The sequence below is a fragment of the Myxocyprinus asiaticus genome, chromosome 28, assembly GCF_019703515.2.
Source record: "Myxocyprinus asiaticus isolate MX2 ecotype Aquarium Trade chromosome 28, UBuf_Myxa_2, whole genome shotgun sequence".
NCBI lineage: Eukaryota > Metazoa > Chordata > Actinopteri > Cypriniformes > Catostomidae > Myxocyprinus > Myxocyprinus asiaticus.
In genome coordinates, this window is record NC_059371.1 from 30,137,501 (window position 1) to 30,155,921 (window position 18,421).

Sequence of the window (18,421 nt, forward strand, 5' to 3'; positions counted from 1 at the left end):
ACATACATACAAATATAATTACTCTAAGGTTTGACCAGTACACTAAACTACAGTAAGTCAGGCTTCAGTAACAACACTCTTAAGTATTTTCACGTTTAGAGGCTGTACGTGCTACGTGTACAGTAGCTGCACTGGATCTCTTGTGACCTTTCAAAAATATTCATGAAAAATCCATAAAAAACTACTGATTCTTATAATACACTTACATGCTAAAGTCTCTCGGTCTGTATTGTCACCTAAACAGGTCTGAAACATTAGCCATACCACAACAGTGTACCACATTCCTCGACTGCACTCAGTGTTTTTGAGTTTTTATTGCAAAGCCTATGGTTGAAACATTTCTGAGCATGTTTAAGGAGATAATGTTCTGGCACATTTTTGGCTTTGTCTTAATAATTTAAAGCTGAAATGCATAATTTCTATGCAGGTTTCCTGAACAATCCCCATCTCTGGTGAAACTGGCCTACCAATGGCTTACTTATAGATGTCTATTAATATGTTGCATTTTAAACCGGGATAGGAGAAAGTATTCTGGCATAGAAAAAATGACACATTTCAGCTTCAAGCATCCAAGTAAATGCCGTTTCTATTTTTCCGTTTCTGTTTTGGTCCATCGCCTTTCTAACCTCCCATAAACCACAGGTAATGTTTTACGGGAAATTGGATGTTAAGTTAGATACTTGGATGCTTTTAAATTTGAAATATGACCTCTGATAATACGTGTAATACTGATTGTATGGAAATATCTGCATGCATTTCTTTTGTTTAGAAGCCACTAAGTGTCTTAATGAATTCACTGTTGAAGACTCTGTAATGTAGGTTCCAAATGCGGGTGTAAATAGAATGTCATCTTTCTCTGATTCCATTGCACGAAAGCAGAGAAAAGCAAGCGATACAGTCCTTAAAGCTCCCCAAACATCAAACTGCTCATATCCAGCTTTTTCACCAGTTTAAGTCACTTAGGTTGTCCACATACATATCCTCATATGCCCATTCAGAATGGCAATGTGTCCATGAAGATTTTATCCACAATTGGTGGAGGTGGGACCAAGTCTTCCAGTTTAAGGTAGAAGATTCGCTGGAGACCCTGAGTGCACAGTGTTCTCAGCTCAGGAAGCTTGCTCAGCAGTCGGGACAGGTAGTTGGGCCGGGTGGCTTCAGGGGCACTTGTGGAGACCTGGTCTCTGAGACATGTGATCAGACGTGTTTGGAGGTCCTCAACCCGTTTGGGCTCTTTTAGGCCATGTCGATCTGTAGGTCACAGTCAGGGTTAGAGACTTCATTTTTAGGGTTCTTGCGAAGGGTAAAATTTCCTATTTTTATATCCTATGTACAAAAGATAAAAAGACAGTCATTTACCTGTGATTATGACCAGCGTGGCAAGGCAGGAGAAAGACGAAACATCCAAGTTCAAGCGATGTAAACTTTGAGAGAACTCCATGATTGAGTCAATCCAGTCGCCAAAGCTTCGTACGCACTGCGTCCGGTGGAGAACCACGCCATTGCAGAAAATAATTTTTTCTGTCTCAGGGTTTGACCTGGAGTAAATAGAAAGAGATAAAGTTATTTTCCACCGATGTACTACTTATTTTATGGCAAAGAACTACATACAATAGCAATAAGTTCTTAAAGGGATAGTTCAGCCAGAAAATAAAACAACCCTAGGACTGAATACTGTACAATATACTGTCAATAAAACTGAAATTCATTGTACCTGTAGGCTAGCCGAAGTATGAAGAGCTCAACAAATGCTGACTCCAGAAGAAGCTCTTGGTCCTCCTTACAGAAGGCACTGAATCCAGGGATGTTTCCAGCCCACTTTCTGATTACATCCATTGATCCTGTTAGCAGGTCATAAAACTGCTGTATGTCGTTGGCATCCTCCTTCTCAGACAATACAGATATTGTTTCCTGATACTAAACAATGACCAAAAAAAACACCCAATATATTAATTACCATTATAAGTGCATATATACAGTATGTATATATATTATTTGTTGTATATATTGAACATTGCATAGTTAAAATTTAAAAAGGCAAATTTAAACAGTCAGATTGTTGTGAAGTGTGTTCTGTCCTCACCTTTGAGTAGTCTAGATTTCCACTGGCAGGGTTTGAGTCAATATGGGCAGTGACGAGAGAGGCGATAATGTTTACAGGGGAGTAGACAGAGTCTTGGACAACTTTTGGCTTGGACGGCAGACGACCCCTTCTACCTTTCAGGTTGTCTGTTCTCACAACTATACAAAGGTACAATATATACACTTATTAGAAATGCCTTGAGTATGTGGGCTTTTTAATACAGCATCAACACAATGGAAATGATAATGAATTGGTAACAGTAATGTCATATAAAAATGGAAAATAATGGCAATTATAAAATTTAAATTACATGGTTATGTTCCATTATGTTATAGATAATATGTATCTTGTATATATTTGAGATAGATAGACAGACAGACAGACAGACAGACAGATAGAAAGAACAGAAATCTGTCCATTCATTGCATGTTGGAGGTATTTGTTCTTACCTTCTTTTACCATTCCTACAGCTAGGCACTTTTGAAAGCGGCAGAACTGGCATCTGTTTCGTCGCCTTTTGTCCACTGGGCAGTCTTTATTGGCAAGGCACACATATTTGGCATTTTTCTGTACTGTACGCTAAAATCAAAAAGAACCTTTCAGTTGAATCTAGACAAGCAAGTCTAATACCCCAGTACTAAATACGAGATTAATAAGCATAACGTTATTTGAAATAATAGTAATCATTAATATATAATAATATTATTATGATAATATGCTTGTTATGGTAATATGTCCTGTCTCACCTTGAAAAAGCCCTTACATCCTTCACAGGTGCGCACCCCATAATGCTGACAGGAAGCGTTGTCTCCACACACTGCACAGCGTCCCTCATTTCCTGCGGGGCTTCTAACTTTAGGGGACAGGTGTCCGTTCATCAGTGCTGACCCATCCCGACTGCCCTGCTCCAGGTCGAGCGGACTGAAGGAAAGAGGAGAACCGTGCTGCGGGGTATGAGAGAATGGGTCCTGATCTGGGAGCTGAGGCTGCAGTTGGCCCAAAGGGGAAAGTTCATTGGCTGTGACATGCCCAAAAGTGAAGTAAGAGGGAGTCTGAGCCAGAGGTGTCGTCTCGGAAGCCCAGCAGCCATCATCTGGGGAGCAGGGACCATAGGTGCTGTCCCAGGTCGACATGGGTTGGAACCCAGGGGTGGAGGGTGATGGAGCAGAGGCTGGACTTCCAAAGCAGTTTGACCCACCCGAGGAGGACAATGTCTCATCCAGGTAACTCATAGCGAATGTGCCTGGGTAGCAGCCGTAAACATGGAGGTCATCCAGCTTGAATGAGGAGTCCTGTCCCGAAGTGACGCCTGCAAAATTAGATGCAGCACCTGTGGCAATCTGGCAGGTGTAGGTGTCAAACTCGCCCACGTAGCCTCCGACTAGAGAGGTGATGCTGGGTAGGGAGGGCGTAGAGAGCTGGTCCCGCTGGTCAGTTACATCCATGGCCAACCTGGAGGTGAAGTCAGGATTCAGAATCTCTGAGCTGAAGATGGAGCTCTCATAGGTCTGGACTCCATGTTGACTTTGAACACAGGTCATTGCTGTGGATCAGAACCACAACATCTACTTTTCAATACTGTGATTATTGCTGCAGAAACGTCTCAGACTCAACAAGGTTGCACGTGCCCCCTCAGAAATTTGGGCCATATGGATTTTGAATGCTTCCAAAAATAATTTGTATCTATGATAATAAAGTTGATTGAATATTGTAGGTTAAAAAGCGCTGTGACAGAAATCAATCATTCACATTCACTAAATTTGGTCCATCCAATTGAGTTGCTAACATGTCACCCTTTTGTAATCAGAGCAAATACATTATATCTCATCTCACCCTTGGCACAAGTGAGCCAGTACTGACATTAATGCCCCCAATAAAAAAATATGTGAATGACACCCCTGTCTGCACTGTACCATCAAATACCTTGAGAGCTGAACACTGTGTCCTGACCTCCCTAGACCGTATCTAAGATCTTAGTTACAGGTCAAGGAATCTTTACTGGTACTTAGAGCCAGTTCTCTGAAGTCCCCTTAGATTTCTGAGAAAGCTTGGAGAGCTGTCTGGCTGGAAAGCGCAGCCATGTTTATTAAGTTATCGCATCCAGAGACTGAACAACGTCATACAAACAGGACACGTGGGTTGGCCTTACTGAGAGGGTGTGTGTGTTTGTGTGGGCGGCAACACATGCGAGACAGAGTGAGTGGAATTTGTGGAACTTTTTAGATGGATCCGAATTTCCCCAACAAACACAGACAATGAGTATTTGACTGCTATCTTCAGAATGTTCCATAACTGATAAGCTAAGTGAGGAAGAGGCCTGATTTGTAGAAAGACAGATTTGAATATACTATAAACAGTAAGGACAATTGCATTCAAGTCACACTAAGTGCAAATCATTACTACTCCACATTAATCTAATCTCATTTCCAAAAACACTTATTTTTTAGACTGGCAATGGAAATATTTGGAAAACATGGCAATGTCAGTTCTGCCGCCGTAATTTTACTTGAGCTCACTTTGCAAATCGGAAAGGTAATTATGGTCAAACAGTTTGACAGACTGTCTTGACCTTGCTCCAGGAGCAAGGTGAGAACATGGCACCATCTGATGATCATCTGACCCCTGAACTCAAACGCACATGCAAGCAGTCATTTCACTGACCCTGCATATACAGTATAAACACACTGACTAATTCACATTAACTGACTAATCTCAATAAACTGGTTTTATTCAATTCATAAATATTAGGCTATTTTTATATGACTGAACCAACCTGACTACATTAAGTTACACCAGCGAAAGACATTTTAATGCTAATTTCAGATATAATTAGTCCCTTAAAGTAACACTGGACAGTTTCACTTTTTATAATGCAGTCGATGCATTTGCAATATGCAGCGTTTTAGAGTTCTATCTATGTATAATGCAATAGTATATATAAACTGAAAAAATAAATAAATATAATAATTCCAATCAGGTTTAAAGGGATGAAGTGTGCAAATACATTCTCGGCTGCTTGTACACAAGCACCTGTTGCAGCGTGACACCGCGCGTGCAGAGGCGCACCAGTTAAAACACACTGTATCTTTACAAATATTTAATTTTGTAGTTTTAAATTGCTTATGTTTAAGTTTAAACTACGTTTCAAATGTTATATTTCAATAAGCCCACAAAGCATAGTTCCTAAAATGTGTTGGAAGCGCACTTTGTTGTTTCGGAAAACCTCGCACGCTCCATAAAATGAATACATAACATATTAAATAGACCTCAACCGCTTATGTTTTATTTGATAAATATATAAGCATATTCTGGACTAATGCAAACACATTTGCTGATCGTGTAGGGTTTTAAATGCGCATCAATAAGTGCATTAGAAACAGAACTGCAATAACTACATTTGAAAAGATAAATAATGACTTACCCGATTATAAATTGCGGTGCGGGACTTGTAAGCGTCCGTATTCCAAGTGATTGATAACCATGTATAACGTCCCCAGCCACGACTAGACGGCTTTCTCAGATTTGTGTCAGGCGAGCAGATATATACCGACTAATTTATTGTGCCGTTACGTCAGAGGTTGCATCCTCTCGAGGCGTTCCACTGGCAAATATGGCCATGCAGGGGCGGAGATCCTCGGCAAATCTTTCCGGATGCCGTCCAATCAGAGCGCTCGAAGTCAAAAGACATGACGCACGCACGGGATTCCATTGACGCAAACAATCCGCACGTTTATTGTTCTAAATATAGCAGCGATCTGCTGTGCAACTTGTTGTATTTAGTTAAAAATAGTGGTGAAAGACACAAATAACTAGCACATAAACCAAGATGAGCAACAGAATGAGTAAAAAACACACGCACAAAACTTTTATGAGTTTAAAACAGGAACAAGCCAAATGAAAACAAACATTCTACTTTTGTCTAGAATAGCATTTAATTGTTAAACATGTTAATGTTAATTTTAACATGTACAAATACCATTTTAAAATGAAAAGTGAAGGGTTAGGTGGGTTAGTATTTTGTTAATATTATTGCATTTTGAACTACCACGAACTAACAATGAACAATTGTATTTTCAAAATAATAATAATAATAACATTAACCAAGATTAATAAATGCTGTAGAAAAATATTGTTCTTTATGAGTTCTTAATACCTAATTCATTTTAAAATAGTAACAAATACAACCTTATTGCAATTTAGGCTATTGCATAATAAATTTTCCTCACCTAGAAAACCACAAAGAACCCTTGACGAGAGGGTAGGGCTACACCTGCATAACCTGAATGTGTCAAAACTTGACAGTGTCTGAGAAAAAAATTAAAACGGAAGTTAACGATCACTTTACTACAATGCAGGGTGTGTGAAGGATTAGTGATGCCAGTAAATGCCACATCTCTTGTGCCATGTGGTAATTCTCATGCTTAAAATTTTTCCTTTTAATTGGGCACCAAAATCAGAGATCTAATCTAGTCTTAGATCTCATATACAGTTAACTAAAAAACTAACTTTATGTCCCTAATTATATTTTTTGGTGTGTCAGAAACATTGATTGCACTTTGTTCTGCAAATATAATCAGTCATTGATAAACCCATATTTATCAACCACTATTCAGAATAGTTGTGGGGATGCGTCCCCCTCAATGTCTATAGAGGTTATTATTGACTTGTCTGCTATACCTACAGATGTCCCCATCCAAGAGGTCAACAGTCTGACCTTCTGCATGTCATACCCAGTGGTGGATTTAGGCATGGGCGACATGGGCAGTTTGGGGGCGTGTTGAAGCGGGTTTCGCCCAAGGCCCATACAAGCTAGAACCGCTACTGGTCATACCTCCATTCCATTCTGAACTTGCTGAAATAATCGCTACGACAAAAAACATTGATAAAATTAAGCTTTAATTGTTGTCCATTCTCTGAGTTAGACACACTTGAGTAACTCTTGACACCACGTAAAAACAACTTTTCAACTCGTAAACAATATGATCTTTATATATGTTGCCACCATTTGAGTACAAGTATTCAACGGCCTCCCATGCATTTCTGAAGGTGAGAAGAAGCCACTGGCACTATTTTAAAGGCATGTCCTCATTCAGACATGCTGTGCTTGCTGAGTGGACTGGGTCTGTTAGGTGATGATAGAGTGTCCATATCATTACTTCTCCGTGACAGTTTCCTTGTCAGAATCTGTTACCTCTAGCTACATACTAAGTATTACCTTACAATACATATTTACATGATGGAAAGTCTTGCTGGATAGACAGTGCTAGTGGCCAAGTAGCATGCAAGGCAAGCCGTTGACACGCTATCCAGCTTAACAATTTAAAAACAAGGACTGCAGGATGTAGTGTAGGGCAAGAGGAATGTAAGAGCAGGCCAACAGGAACTGCATGTCTGGTAAGTTGTCTCTGGTGATGGAACACAGATTTAATTTATAAAATGTTTGTTTTGCAACATATAGGGCCTGTGCTTGACCTGGGACAATATTAGGTCAGTATACCAGTTCTTAGCTGGCATATTGTGGAGCATATGAAGCATGCTGCAAGCAATGCCAAGGGTCTGTTTCACAGGGAAAACCTACTGTAAATATATTTACCTTAAAGTCACATAAGATTAAAGGAAAAGTTAACCCAAAAATGAAAATTCTCTCATTATTTACTCACCCTCATGCCATCCCAGATATGAACGACTTAAATATTGATCTATTTCTCATCCACACCTATCATGTCGCTTCTGAAGATATGGATTAAACCACTGGAGTACTTTTTTGCTGCTTTTATGTGCTTTTTGGAGCGCAAAAATGTTGGTACCCATTTAATTGCATTGTGAGGACATACAGAGGTGAAACATTCTTTTAAAAATCTTCGTTTGTGTTCAGCAGAAGAAAGAACGTCATACACATTTGGGATGGCATGAGGGTGAGAAAATGAGAATTTCATTTTTGGGAGAACTATCCCTTTAAAAGCATCTGCCAAGTGCATACATGTAAATGCAATATGTGTGTATGTTTGTGATTTCTCTTATAATTAGGTCAGATACCTCACAGAATATTAAAGAAGCATTATAAGAAACACCTATTTTAGTTTATTCTCAGTTAAATACAGGATGCACCGTAGAGGGCCCATTCCAAAGATGCCAACTTCTCTTTTGTCCCCTTTCTTTCCATCTTTTTTTGTTAAAACACACTTTATCGAGATAAAGTCCTTCTTAAACTGGTGGTTCCTGACATTCACGGTGTTATTTTCTCGTAGTCTGTATACCCAGAATTGGCTTTACCGCTTCTTTCCGCCGTAATCACGAGCTGTCTTCTGTTTTCGCTTTCTCGTGATCAAAGATTTTTGTTCAAGTGAGCCACGGACTCTCCTGCGTTGTTCCACCTGTGATGCACTGCCAGGACCGGGAGCCACACCACCGAACTCACAGAATAGCGCTTCCTCTTTTGGCCGTGCGGTTGGAGAAAAGAAAGGATGTATTTCTCTCTGAATGCGACCAAAAAGAGGAAGCTGAGGCAATGGCGTCACAAAGGCTTCTGGCTGACGTAGCAGGAATCCCTCCCGCGCGCGCCGCCATGTGGGGAAGACCAGCCGAATACAGCAGACGGTCTCAAGGCGACTGTCGTTGATAAATGACGTGACAGTTTCCATTAATGTATCCCATTACATCGTTATCATAAGCCGGATCATGAGCTTAAATACTTTTAAAATAACCCTTTTACGAACCGATGATAAGGGAAAAGAGCATCAAGGGACATTTTTTAACTGTAGGCCGATTATCTTACATCTGCTCGGTTGTTGACATACATGGGGTGAGCTGAACTTGCTTGTGAAGAGGGGTGGGAGAGGAAAAAGTCGGCGAGGAAGTGGTTAAAAGAGAGAGAAAAACGCAGTTAGCGATCAGATCGGAAAGGTGTGTTGACGAGAAAACCTATTTCAAATCGGCAAATGAAGAAACAGAGCTCGCAGTCTGGTAGGACACGAAAGATAGTGTACAAGGAGGCGTTTAGCGTTCTTGCGCTAAAAAAAAGTAGACACAAAACGCAGGTCTTTTAAAAGTTTGCTTTTTTTTTTTAAGGTACTGTACGCAGATTTTTTTTTAATGAAATGACAAGCAGAAAATGTCCCTATTCCCTGAAAGATATTATTAAAATAGTTGCAATTAAATATTAGGCTACACCTGTCTCTGTATTTCAAACAGTTTGACGGTTGTCAGTTTGATATACGAATACCAAGTGCGATCAAGACGATAATGTGATACCCCTATTATATATATATATATATATATATATATATATATATCAGGATAAAATGGGTGATTTTTGCCATTTAACATACATTTAAAATAAATAGCTTTTGTTAATTTATAGGCAGTGGCGGTTCCATAGCGGTTCTGACAGAAGCCTGCCCCCCCATGTGCCCCCCAACTCACAGAACCCCCCATATCAAGTGAACGCTTTCTGCGACTGCTTGTGTCTTTCAGTATTTCAGCACATTAAGATGAGCAGAAGTCAAGTCAAGCCAAGTAATTTATTTATTTATTTATTTATTTATTGCATTGCTCATTTCACAACATACTGTATATCGTTTCAAAGCAGCTTTACAGAAAATTATGCTGTCACAGAAAATTATGCTGTAAAGTCTGTAATGTCTGAAAGTCCTCACTGAGTGGTTTAAATGAAAAACATGAGAGAAAATCATGCTTTAATAATTATTTGTCTTTAGGCCCCAAGTGAGCAAGCCAAAGGCGAAAGGCGACTGTGGCAAGAACCCAAAACTGGAGTTAAGAAAAAAACCTTGGGAGAAACCAGGCTCAGCTGGGGGAGCCTGTTCCCCTCTGGCTACACAGCATGAATATACAGTATTGCCAATATTATTTATTTATGTGTAATACAAGTCATGTATTTTTTGAGTAAACTGAGTAGATGTTGGTGGGAAATACTTAAAACTAAAGGATACTGACTGAACTGTAAAATTAATGATTGCATGTCTTTAAAGTCCATGCTGAATTGAACTGCATAAGTGGATGTAGGTGTGTAGTGATCTTTTGTATTTGGCTGAAGAAGGCTTTAATTGGCATTTAGTTGGAAGGAGAAATAGATCCAATCAGGGGTCAGGCAACCTTTTTGACATAGAGTGCCATTTTTTATTTTCCTGGTCAACGGCTGTGCAACGCAATCCATGATTAACCGAGCATGAAGCACTACCAGCTTGTGATGGCTTACATGCGCTGCATGAGTCTGTTGGGTATACTGCAGTCTCGTCACATTTTAACTTTTTAGTCTCCCATTCAGCTGATGAAAACACACTGCGTGATCATGAGGAAGGATTACATCAAGATGTAGATTGGAATGCAGGTGCGGAATTTCATATGAATAAAATAATCTACTCCAAGGGCGGACTGGCCGTCGGGAGAACTTTTCCTGGTGGGCAGGCCGCGATAAGCTGAAATGGGCCACTGCGTTATGCAGAACGGTCCACAAAACGGCGCCGCGATATGCCGAAAGGGGCAGCAATATGCAGAAAAGGACAGCGACACCCTGTTGGTTATTTGCAATATGTTAATGAAATGTAATTGTGGTAAACAGTTTTGGAGATTTCGGTCTCAGGAGATTTAAGCCGATTGGAGCCGACTTGCAAGATTAGAAAATAGCTGCCTGTGGCCATTACCAAGATACTACTGAGTGAGCTGTCTTGCTCCAAAAAAGGACTTTGTCTGTTACCTATAAGTGAAATATGGTCTATGTAATGTTCTCTAGTCCACCATTATATGCATCTACTTTTTAAGCCTTCTGCTATGGACCCATGTTTCTCACTACAGTGTCTGCCAGTCAACACAGAGAAACACAGAGTTATAGCACGGAGAGAAGGCCATAGGCTCATGTTACCATTCCTCGTGACCATGTATGCATTATAGGACATTATGCACTGGCCATTTAAAATGTAAACCACATACACGCACCTGTTGCTGAATCAAAGTGATTTATGTACAGCTCATGGTTTCAGGGTTGCTCAACATTGATATTGTAATCTCAAATGCAGCGTGACTTTTAAAGCAAACCAAGTGCATATCATGCCTACTGAATAGCCATTTTGCTGTCTGTTGTCTTAAATTAAGCTGTAGCTGTGCACAGTGATTATGTAATGATATGCACATGTGCTAAGTTAACTTGAGGTTAATTGGCTGCATCTTGATCTTGACCTTGAGATGATATTATTGATTGTCAGCATAAACCCCAAAAGGCTTAGCCATTGCCTGACAGCTGCTTTTTACCGCCGAGCTGTAGCTATCAAATTTAAGTTACCAAGTTGTTTGCTTTCATTTTGTTTCAACCTTATGCAAGGACAAATTGACTGTAACTCTGGATCAGCAATAATTTTTTTTCCCCTGCTGGCCCCATCGAACCAGTAATTTAGATTTGTAATTATCTTGTGGATATTTTGGCCCCAGCACAAAAATATGCTACATTTTATTTTAAGAGTGTTAATTAGAAATATATTTTAGATTTTTCATCAAACCCCAAGTTTAAAAAAAGAGGTATAAAGCTTATTAATTACTACAGTATTATGAAATTATATATATATTTTTAAATATGAACACAAAAAAGTAATTATATTAAATAATTTAAGGTTTTTAATTTGCAGTAATAGCTGAAAATGATGCTGCTGCAATTTACAGTTGCAATCGAAATTATTCAACCCCCCTGACCAGCAATGCATTCTGGTTATGTGAATTAAAACACATCAACTAAAACCTCAGTAAACAGTCAAAGTAAGTTTTTAATACACATTTGAGTGATTTTGAGAACAAAGAGTTCAGTTTACCCAAATTTTAAAATAAAAAATAACTAATTCTCTCCACAAATGTCATGTCAAAAATATTCAACCCCCAAAGTCAATCATTTGTGGAACATCCTTTATCCTTAATAACAGCAAATAAATGTTTCAGGTAAGTGTTCTCAGGCTTCGGACACCTCTCAATTAGAATTTTTACACATTTCTCATGAGCAAAAGCTTCCAGTTCATTGACATTCATTCATTCTGCCACTGCATTCTTGAAATCCCAACAAAGGTTTGCAATGGGATTTTAATGATGAACTGAAAGGGCCATTTAAGGACATTCCACGACCTATCCCTGAGCCAGATTTTGGACAACTTGGATGTATCCTTGGTGCTAATGTCTTGCTGGAAAGTCCAGTGATCACCAAGCTTCAATTTACACACTGAAGGCATCACATTTTTCATGCCAAAATGGCCTGATACCTGAAAGAATCCATGGTGTCAGTCACATAGTCAGGATAGCTGTTTCCTGCAGCCACAAAACACCCCCATAACAGGACTGACCCACCTCCATGCTTGACTGTGGGGATGGTGTCATTCTTGTCATCACCTTGTCATCTTACTCCAGACGTACTGCTGACCCATGGGTCTAAAACTCATTTTCTGTTTAGTATCATACGTTTATAAAACCTTCTTCCAGGATTCCACAGGTCTTTCCTAATTACTTCTTGAATATTCAAGTCAACATTTCCCTTGGTGAAGTTTTGCTTTCTTCCACACCCCAAGAGGGTTGCTGTTGTACCATATTAAAACAATTTATGAATGGTGCTACCAACTTTGTCTTTTGGAAATTGAAGTGCCTTGGAAATGTACTTTTAGCCATGACCTTTCTTGTGTAATGAAATAATCTCCTCTATTAGCTTTTGAGACAGCTTATTTTTAATTGCATTTTTTGCATAGAAATACATTTTTGCTTACAATGCTAAACTTAAATTTTAAAACTTAAATAAGTGCCATTGCAGCTTGATGACTTAATTTTGTTTTAAAACAAATACTTGTGGAGCCTTACATATTTAAGAAACAGCTACATGCAATAGGGGTTGAATAATTATGACATGGCTGTATTTTCTAAAAATCCTGTTATTTAGAAATATTGGGTTATATATTCACACTTTGACTTTGAATGTATCGCTCAACTGATATAGATGTAAAGTTTAAAAATTCTGGGTCATCAGAAAAGCTTACCTTTGTAAATCCTTACTGTCTTGGGGTGTTGAATAATTTCAATTGCAACTGTAACTCCATAAAAGTTATAAATACATCTGCTGAAAAAAACTGCATACAGTTATTTATTTATAGTTTTCAACCCATTCAAACTGATGCTTCCGAGAATATCACAAATCATTCTTACAATATCATCAAAACCTATTAGTCAGCTAGATACATTTGTGCTCAAAAGTTTGCATACCCTGGCAGAAATTGAGAAATCTTGGCATTGATTTTGAAAATATGACTGATCATGCAAAAAAACTGTCTTTTATTTAAGGATAGTGATCATATGAGGCCATTTATTATCACGTAGTTGTTTGGCTCCTTTTTAAATCATAATGGTAACAGAAATCACCCAAGTGGCCCTGATCAAAAGTTTACATACCCTTGAATGTTTGGCCTTGTTACAGACACACAAGGTGACACACACAGGTTTAAATGGCAATTAAAGGTTAATTTCCCACACCTGTGGCTTTTTAAATTGCAATTAGTGTCTGTGTATAAATAGTCAATGAGTTTGTTAGCTCTCATGTGGATGCACTGAGCAGGCTAGATACTGAGCCATGGGGAGCAGAAAAGAACTGTCAAAAGACCTGCGTAACAAGGTAATGGAACTTTATAAAGATGGAAAAGGATATAAAAAGATATCCAAAGCCTTGAAAATGCCAGTCAGTACTGTTCAATCACTTATTAAGAAGTGGAAAATTCAGGGATCTCTTGATACCAAGCCAAGGTCAGGTAGACCAAGAAAGATTTCAGCCACAACTGCCAGAAGAATTGTTCAGGATACAAAGAAAAACCCACAAGTAACCTCAGGAGAAATGCAAGCTGCTCTGGAAAAAGATGGTGTGGTTGTTTTAAGGAGCACAATACAACGATACTTGAACAAAAATGAGCTGCATGTTAGAGTTGCCAGAAAGAAGCCAATGCCACAAAAAAGCCCGGTTACAATATGCCCGACAACACCTTGACACGCCTCACAGCTTCTGGCACACTGTACTTTGGAGTGACGAGACCAAAATAGACCTTTATGGTCACAACCATAAGCGCTATGTTTGGAGAGGGGTCAACAAGTATTGTGCCCCTTGAAACAACCACACCATCTTTTTCCAGAGCAGCCTGTATTTCTCCTGAGGTTACCTGTGGGTATTTCTTTGTATCCCAAACAATTCTTCTGGCAGTTTTGGCTGAAATCTTTCTTGGTCTACCTGACCTTGGCTTGGTATCAAGAGATCCCCGAATTTTCCACTTCTTAATAAGTGATTGAACAGTACTGACTGGCATTTTCAAGGCTTTGGATATCTTTTTATATCCTTTTCCATCTTTATAAAGTTCCATTACCTTGTTACACAGGTCTTTTGACAGTTCTTTTCTGCTCCCCATGGCTCAGTATCTAGCCTGCTCAGTGCATCCAAGTGAGAGCTAACAAACTCATTGACTATTTACACAGACACTAATTGTAATTTAAAAAGCCACAGGTGTGGGAAATTAACCTTTTTGGCCAGGGTATGCAAACTTTTGAGCACAACTGTAACTTTACTGTTGTGACATATTATAATCAGCAGAAATCTCAACAACAATGTTCAATGTATAACAGAAAACCAACTATACATGCATGTCTAATTATAAATATATGATCTACAACCTTAAAGGGATAGTTCACACAAAAATGAAAATTCTCTCATCACTTACTCACCCTCATGCCATCCCAGATGTGTTGACAAACAAAGATTTTTAGAAGAATATCTCAGCTCTGTAGGTCTATACAATGCAACCTTAGTAGCTCCAAAAATCACATAAAGGAAACATAGCAGTGGTTAAATCCATATCTCCAGTAGCAATATAATAAGTGTGGGTGAGAAACAGATACAAATTTAGTCCTTTTTTTACTCAAAATCTCCACTTTTACTTTAACATCTGAAATTCACATGTGGTGCCTGCTTAGTTTCACTTTCACATCTGAAAGTTAAAGTTAAAGTGGAGATTTACATTAAAAAAGGACTTACATTTTTATCTGTTTCTCACCCACACCTATTATTGCTTCTGAAGATATGGATTTGAACAATGGAGTCATATGCATTACTTTTATGTTTCTTTTATGTGATTGTTGGAGCTACAAAGGTCTGATCACCATTCAGCTACAGAGCTGAGATATTTTTCTAAAAATCTTTGTTTTTGTTCTGCTGAAGAAAGAAAGTCATATATATCTGGGATGGCATGAGGGTGAGAAAATGTTAAGAGAATTGTAAGTTTTGGGTGAGCTATCCCTTTAAGTAGTGATAATGCACATGGGTATGTGACAGTTCTGTCAACTGGCCTGAAACTCTCTCACACTGGTCCCAGACCATCCATATTTTGGAGGTCTTGTTAATGTTAAAAAACATGCATGTATACAACATGTGGAGTACATATGGAGTTTTTTCTAAATAAACAACCTGTGTTTATATTATATTGTGTTGTGTTGATAGGTTAAAAGTGAATCACTTTGTGGATAGACTGGACCACCGAGGATCATCATTTTGGAATCCTAAAGCCACTAGTGCAATGCTTTCTAGAGTTCAGGCATACCTCCAGTAGTCTTAAGTCACCATTCACCTTATCCAATTCCAATCCTGGTGCTCCATTAAATTTTAAAATAGACTACATAATTTACTGCATTGAGTGTGTTAAGAGACCACAAGATACTGACTTTCAGGTCTATAGTCCACTGTGAATTCCTGTTTTGGCAGAGGACACTATCTGAGGTACATGGTGTACCAAGATGACATAAGAGGCACAGAGAAGTTTGGGTAGGTTGAAGATCGAAACAATGTCTTGAAACTGTTTTAGTGTTTAAAGGGGTAGTTCAATGTAAGGAACTTCACAGCAGAAGGGAAGGAGAACACAGGGAAGTGGGTTTTCCAGGCTTAAGTAAGACTTTTAATCAGTCACTTCAGTGCTTTACAACTTCACACACTCATCAGCTTCACAGGCACGTAGTCACTTCAACACATCAGCTTCACAGGCACTTAGTTACTTAAACACATCAGTTTCACAAACACAATAGGTTAAATACAACAGCTTCAGAAGCACCGTGGCCTTCCTTGTGCCGGACTCTCTCTCTTCTCTGCTGGTGGCGTGGCTGCTTATATGCCGCTCTTCCCATGCTCACTGGAATTAGAAACAGGTGTTAAACATAATCTAGCTCAGGTGCAAGCGCCCTTACCGCTTTCTCTCTCTCTGGACGGATGCTTGACCACGCCCCCACTGCCAAATATCCCCGCCGCCCGACTCAGGCCGGGGAGACATCTGGCCTGTCTACCACTCGTACTGCAAATAACGGGATCGAGCCATTTGTCCCAGTTTCTAGCATCCTCGTGCACGAACTTACGAATCATGTTCTTAAAGGTTTTATTAAATCGCTCCACCAGGCCATCTGTTTGTGGATGGTAACCGCTGGTGCAGATTGATTTAATGCCCAAAAATTCGTAAGGCTCGTGTAGTGTCCGTGACATAAAGGTTGTGCTCTGATCGGTGAGGATTTCTTTCGGAGAGAGATTATTTTGAAGAGTGCCTCCGCAATATTACGTGCTAAGATGCTACATAGAGGCACTGCTTCTGGATATCGCATTGCATAGTCCACTAGGACTAATACAAAGCAATGTCCGCGTGCTGACCGCTCTGATGGCCCGACGAGGTCCATTCCAATTCTTTCTAAGGGGACCTCGATCAGTGGAAGGGGGCGCAATGGTGCTTTTGGGGTGGCCGGTGGATTCACCAGCTGACATTTGCTGTATGCCGCACACCACCTGCGGACATCGCCGCCAATGCCCGGCCAATAAAAACAGGCTATTAGGCGGTTCAGTGTTTTCTTTCACCTAGATGACCCACCATGGGATTATAATGAGCCACCTGGAATACCATTTTCTGATGGCTCCGCGGTATTATCCATTAAGAGCTGGGTTGCATCTTCCTTTGTTTGAGCATCCTGCGTCACTCTATACAACCGCTCATTTATAATTGCGAAATAAGGATATGAAAGTGCGACATTCGGCTGGAGTTGCTGACCATCGATCACTCTCACTTGGTCAAAGGCGTGCTTGAAGGTTTCGTCTCGCGACTGCTCCAAAGAGAAATCCCCTTTGGGAAATCCCTTGAGGATGGGAGGAGCTGCAGCCTCTCCCTCCCTCACGTCATCCTGATGTGGAGCTGATGAAGATGGCCCCAGCTCTGCCTCCCCTGCCAGAGCATCGCACATTTCACATCTCATCGCTTTTGTGCAGGACCCATCCGAGCATATTCCCTAAATTCAGGCCAATTAGTCTCCAAAATCAGCAGATGGGTGAGGCAGAAACTATCCACGGCCTCCACTCCTTGTTTTCTTCCCTGGAATTGAATCACAAGGGTCACCACAGAGTAGTTGTGAACATCCCCATGCACACACTTCACCCTCACTGTTTTAGCTGTGCCCAAAGACCTGTGTTGAACCAAGCGTTGGTGGATAGTGGTTTGATTACAACCTGTGTCCACCAATGCTTGGTGAGTACTCTCCTTGACTCTTACCGGTATCCGGTACGCTCCGGCCTGATCAGGGGCAGCCTGCGGAGTGTCGGGGATCCAGACCACCGTTCCCAGCTCCATCACAAGGCATTGATCCCGGAAGTGCCTTGGATCCCCGCAACTCCAGCAGACCGGCCCAGGCGCCATGCCCGCACCTGCGTAAGTGGACACTTCCACCTGAGGGGGAGAGCGGCGGGGCAATGATGACACTGTGGGCGATGAAGAACCCCACGCGCGGGGAACTAGCTTCAGTGGCAGGACTCCTTGCCTCCGCGGGGCAGGGACGGGCTCTGGGGAGAGGGCAGAGTGAGAGAGAAGAGGGGAGGCGGAGGAGATCGGGGAAAACATAGGGGAGGGGGAGAGAGAGTGGGAGGGCTCTTCCGCCCTCTGGTACGCCACCATATGGTCCTCCGCCAATCGAACAGCTTCCTCCAGCAACGCCGGGCGGTGGCACTGGACCTATTCCGCCATTCCTCGCGGTAGCCGATGGACGAGCTGCTCCAGTACCACCTGATCGATTACTCCCTCAATGTCGCGATCCCCCGCCAGCAGCCATCTCCAGCAGGCGTCTCGGAGCCGTTGTGTGAAGGCAAATGGGTGGCCGGTCATCTCCAACTTCATCGACTGGAAGAGCTGGTGATGCTGCTCTGGACTGCGGCCAACCCGCTGCAGGATGGTCTTCTTCATAAGCCAGGAGTTTTGCTGCCGGCAGTTGTTGTGCTGCGAGCTAGGCTTCCCTGGACAACAACAGGAGGAGCCT

At 40.8% G+C, this 18,421-nt stretch overlaps 1 protein-coding gene across 1 annotated transcript in view; it reads right to left on the reverse strand.

Moving 5' to 3' along the window:
- Positions 1 to 5,640, reverse strand: part of LOC127418673 (nuclear receptor subfamily 4 group A member 1-like) — a 5,806-nt gene extending 166 nt beyond the window's left edge. Inside the window, exons 1-7 of the mRNA XM_051659381.1 lie at positions 5,505 to 5,640; positions 2,830 to 3,626; positions 2,533 to 2,662; positions 2,084 to 2,241; positions 1,715 to 1,917; positions 1,360 to 1,538; positions 1 to 1,251 (exon numbers count right to left, since the gene is read on the reverse strand). The exon at positions 1 to 1,251 is cut by the window's left edge and continues 166 nt beyond it. Coding sequence (XP_051515341.1) covers positions 995 to 1,251; positions 1,360 to 1,538; positions 1,715 to 1,917; positions 2,084 to 2,241; positions 2,533 to 2,662; positions 2,830 to 3,624 — 1,722 coding nt within the window. The 5' untranslated portion in view covers positions 3,625 to 3,626; positions 5,505 to 5,640 and the 3' untranslated portion in view covers positions 1 to 994. The remainder of the gene's footprint in view (positions 1,252 to 1,359; positions 1,539 to 1,714; positions 1,918 to 2,083; positions 2,242 to 2,532; positions 2,663 to 2,829; positions 3,627 to 5,504) is intronic.
- Positions 5,641 to 18,421: the final 12,781 nt, after the last annotated feature.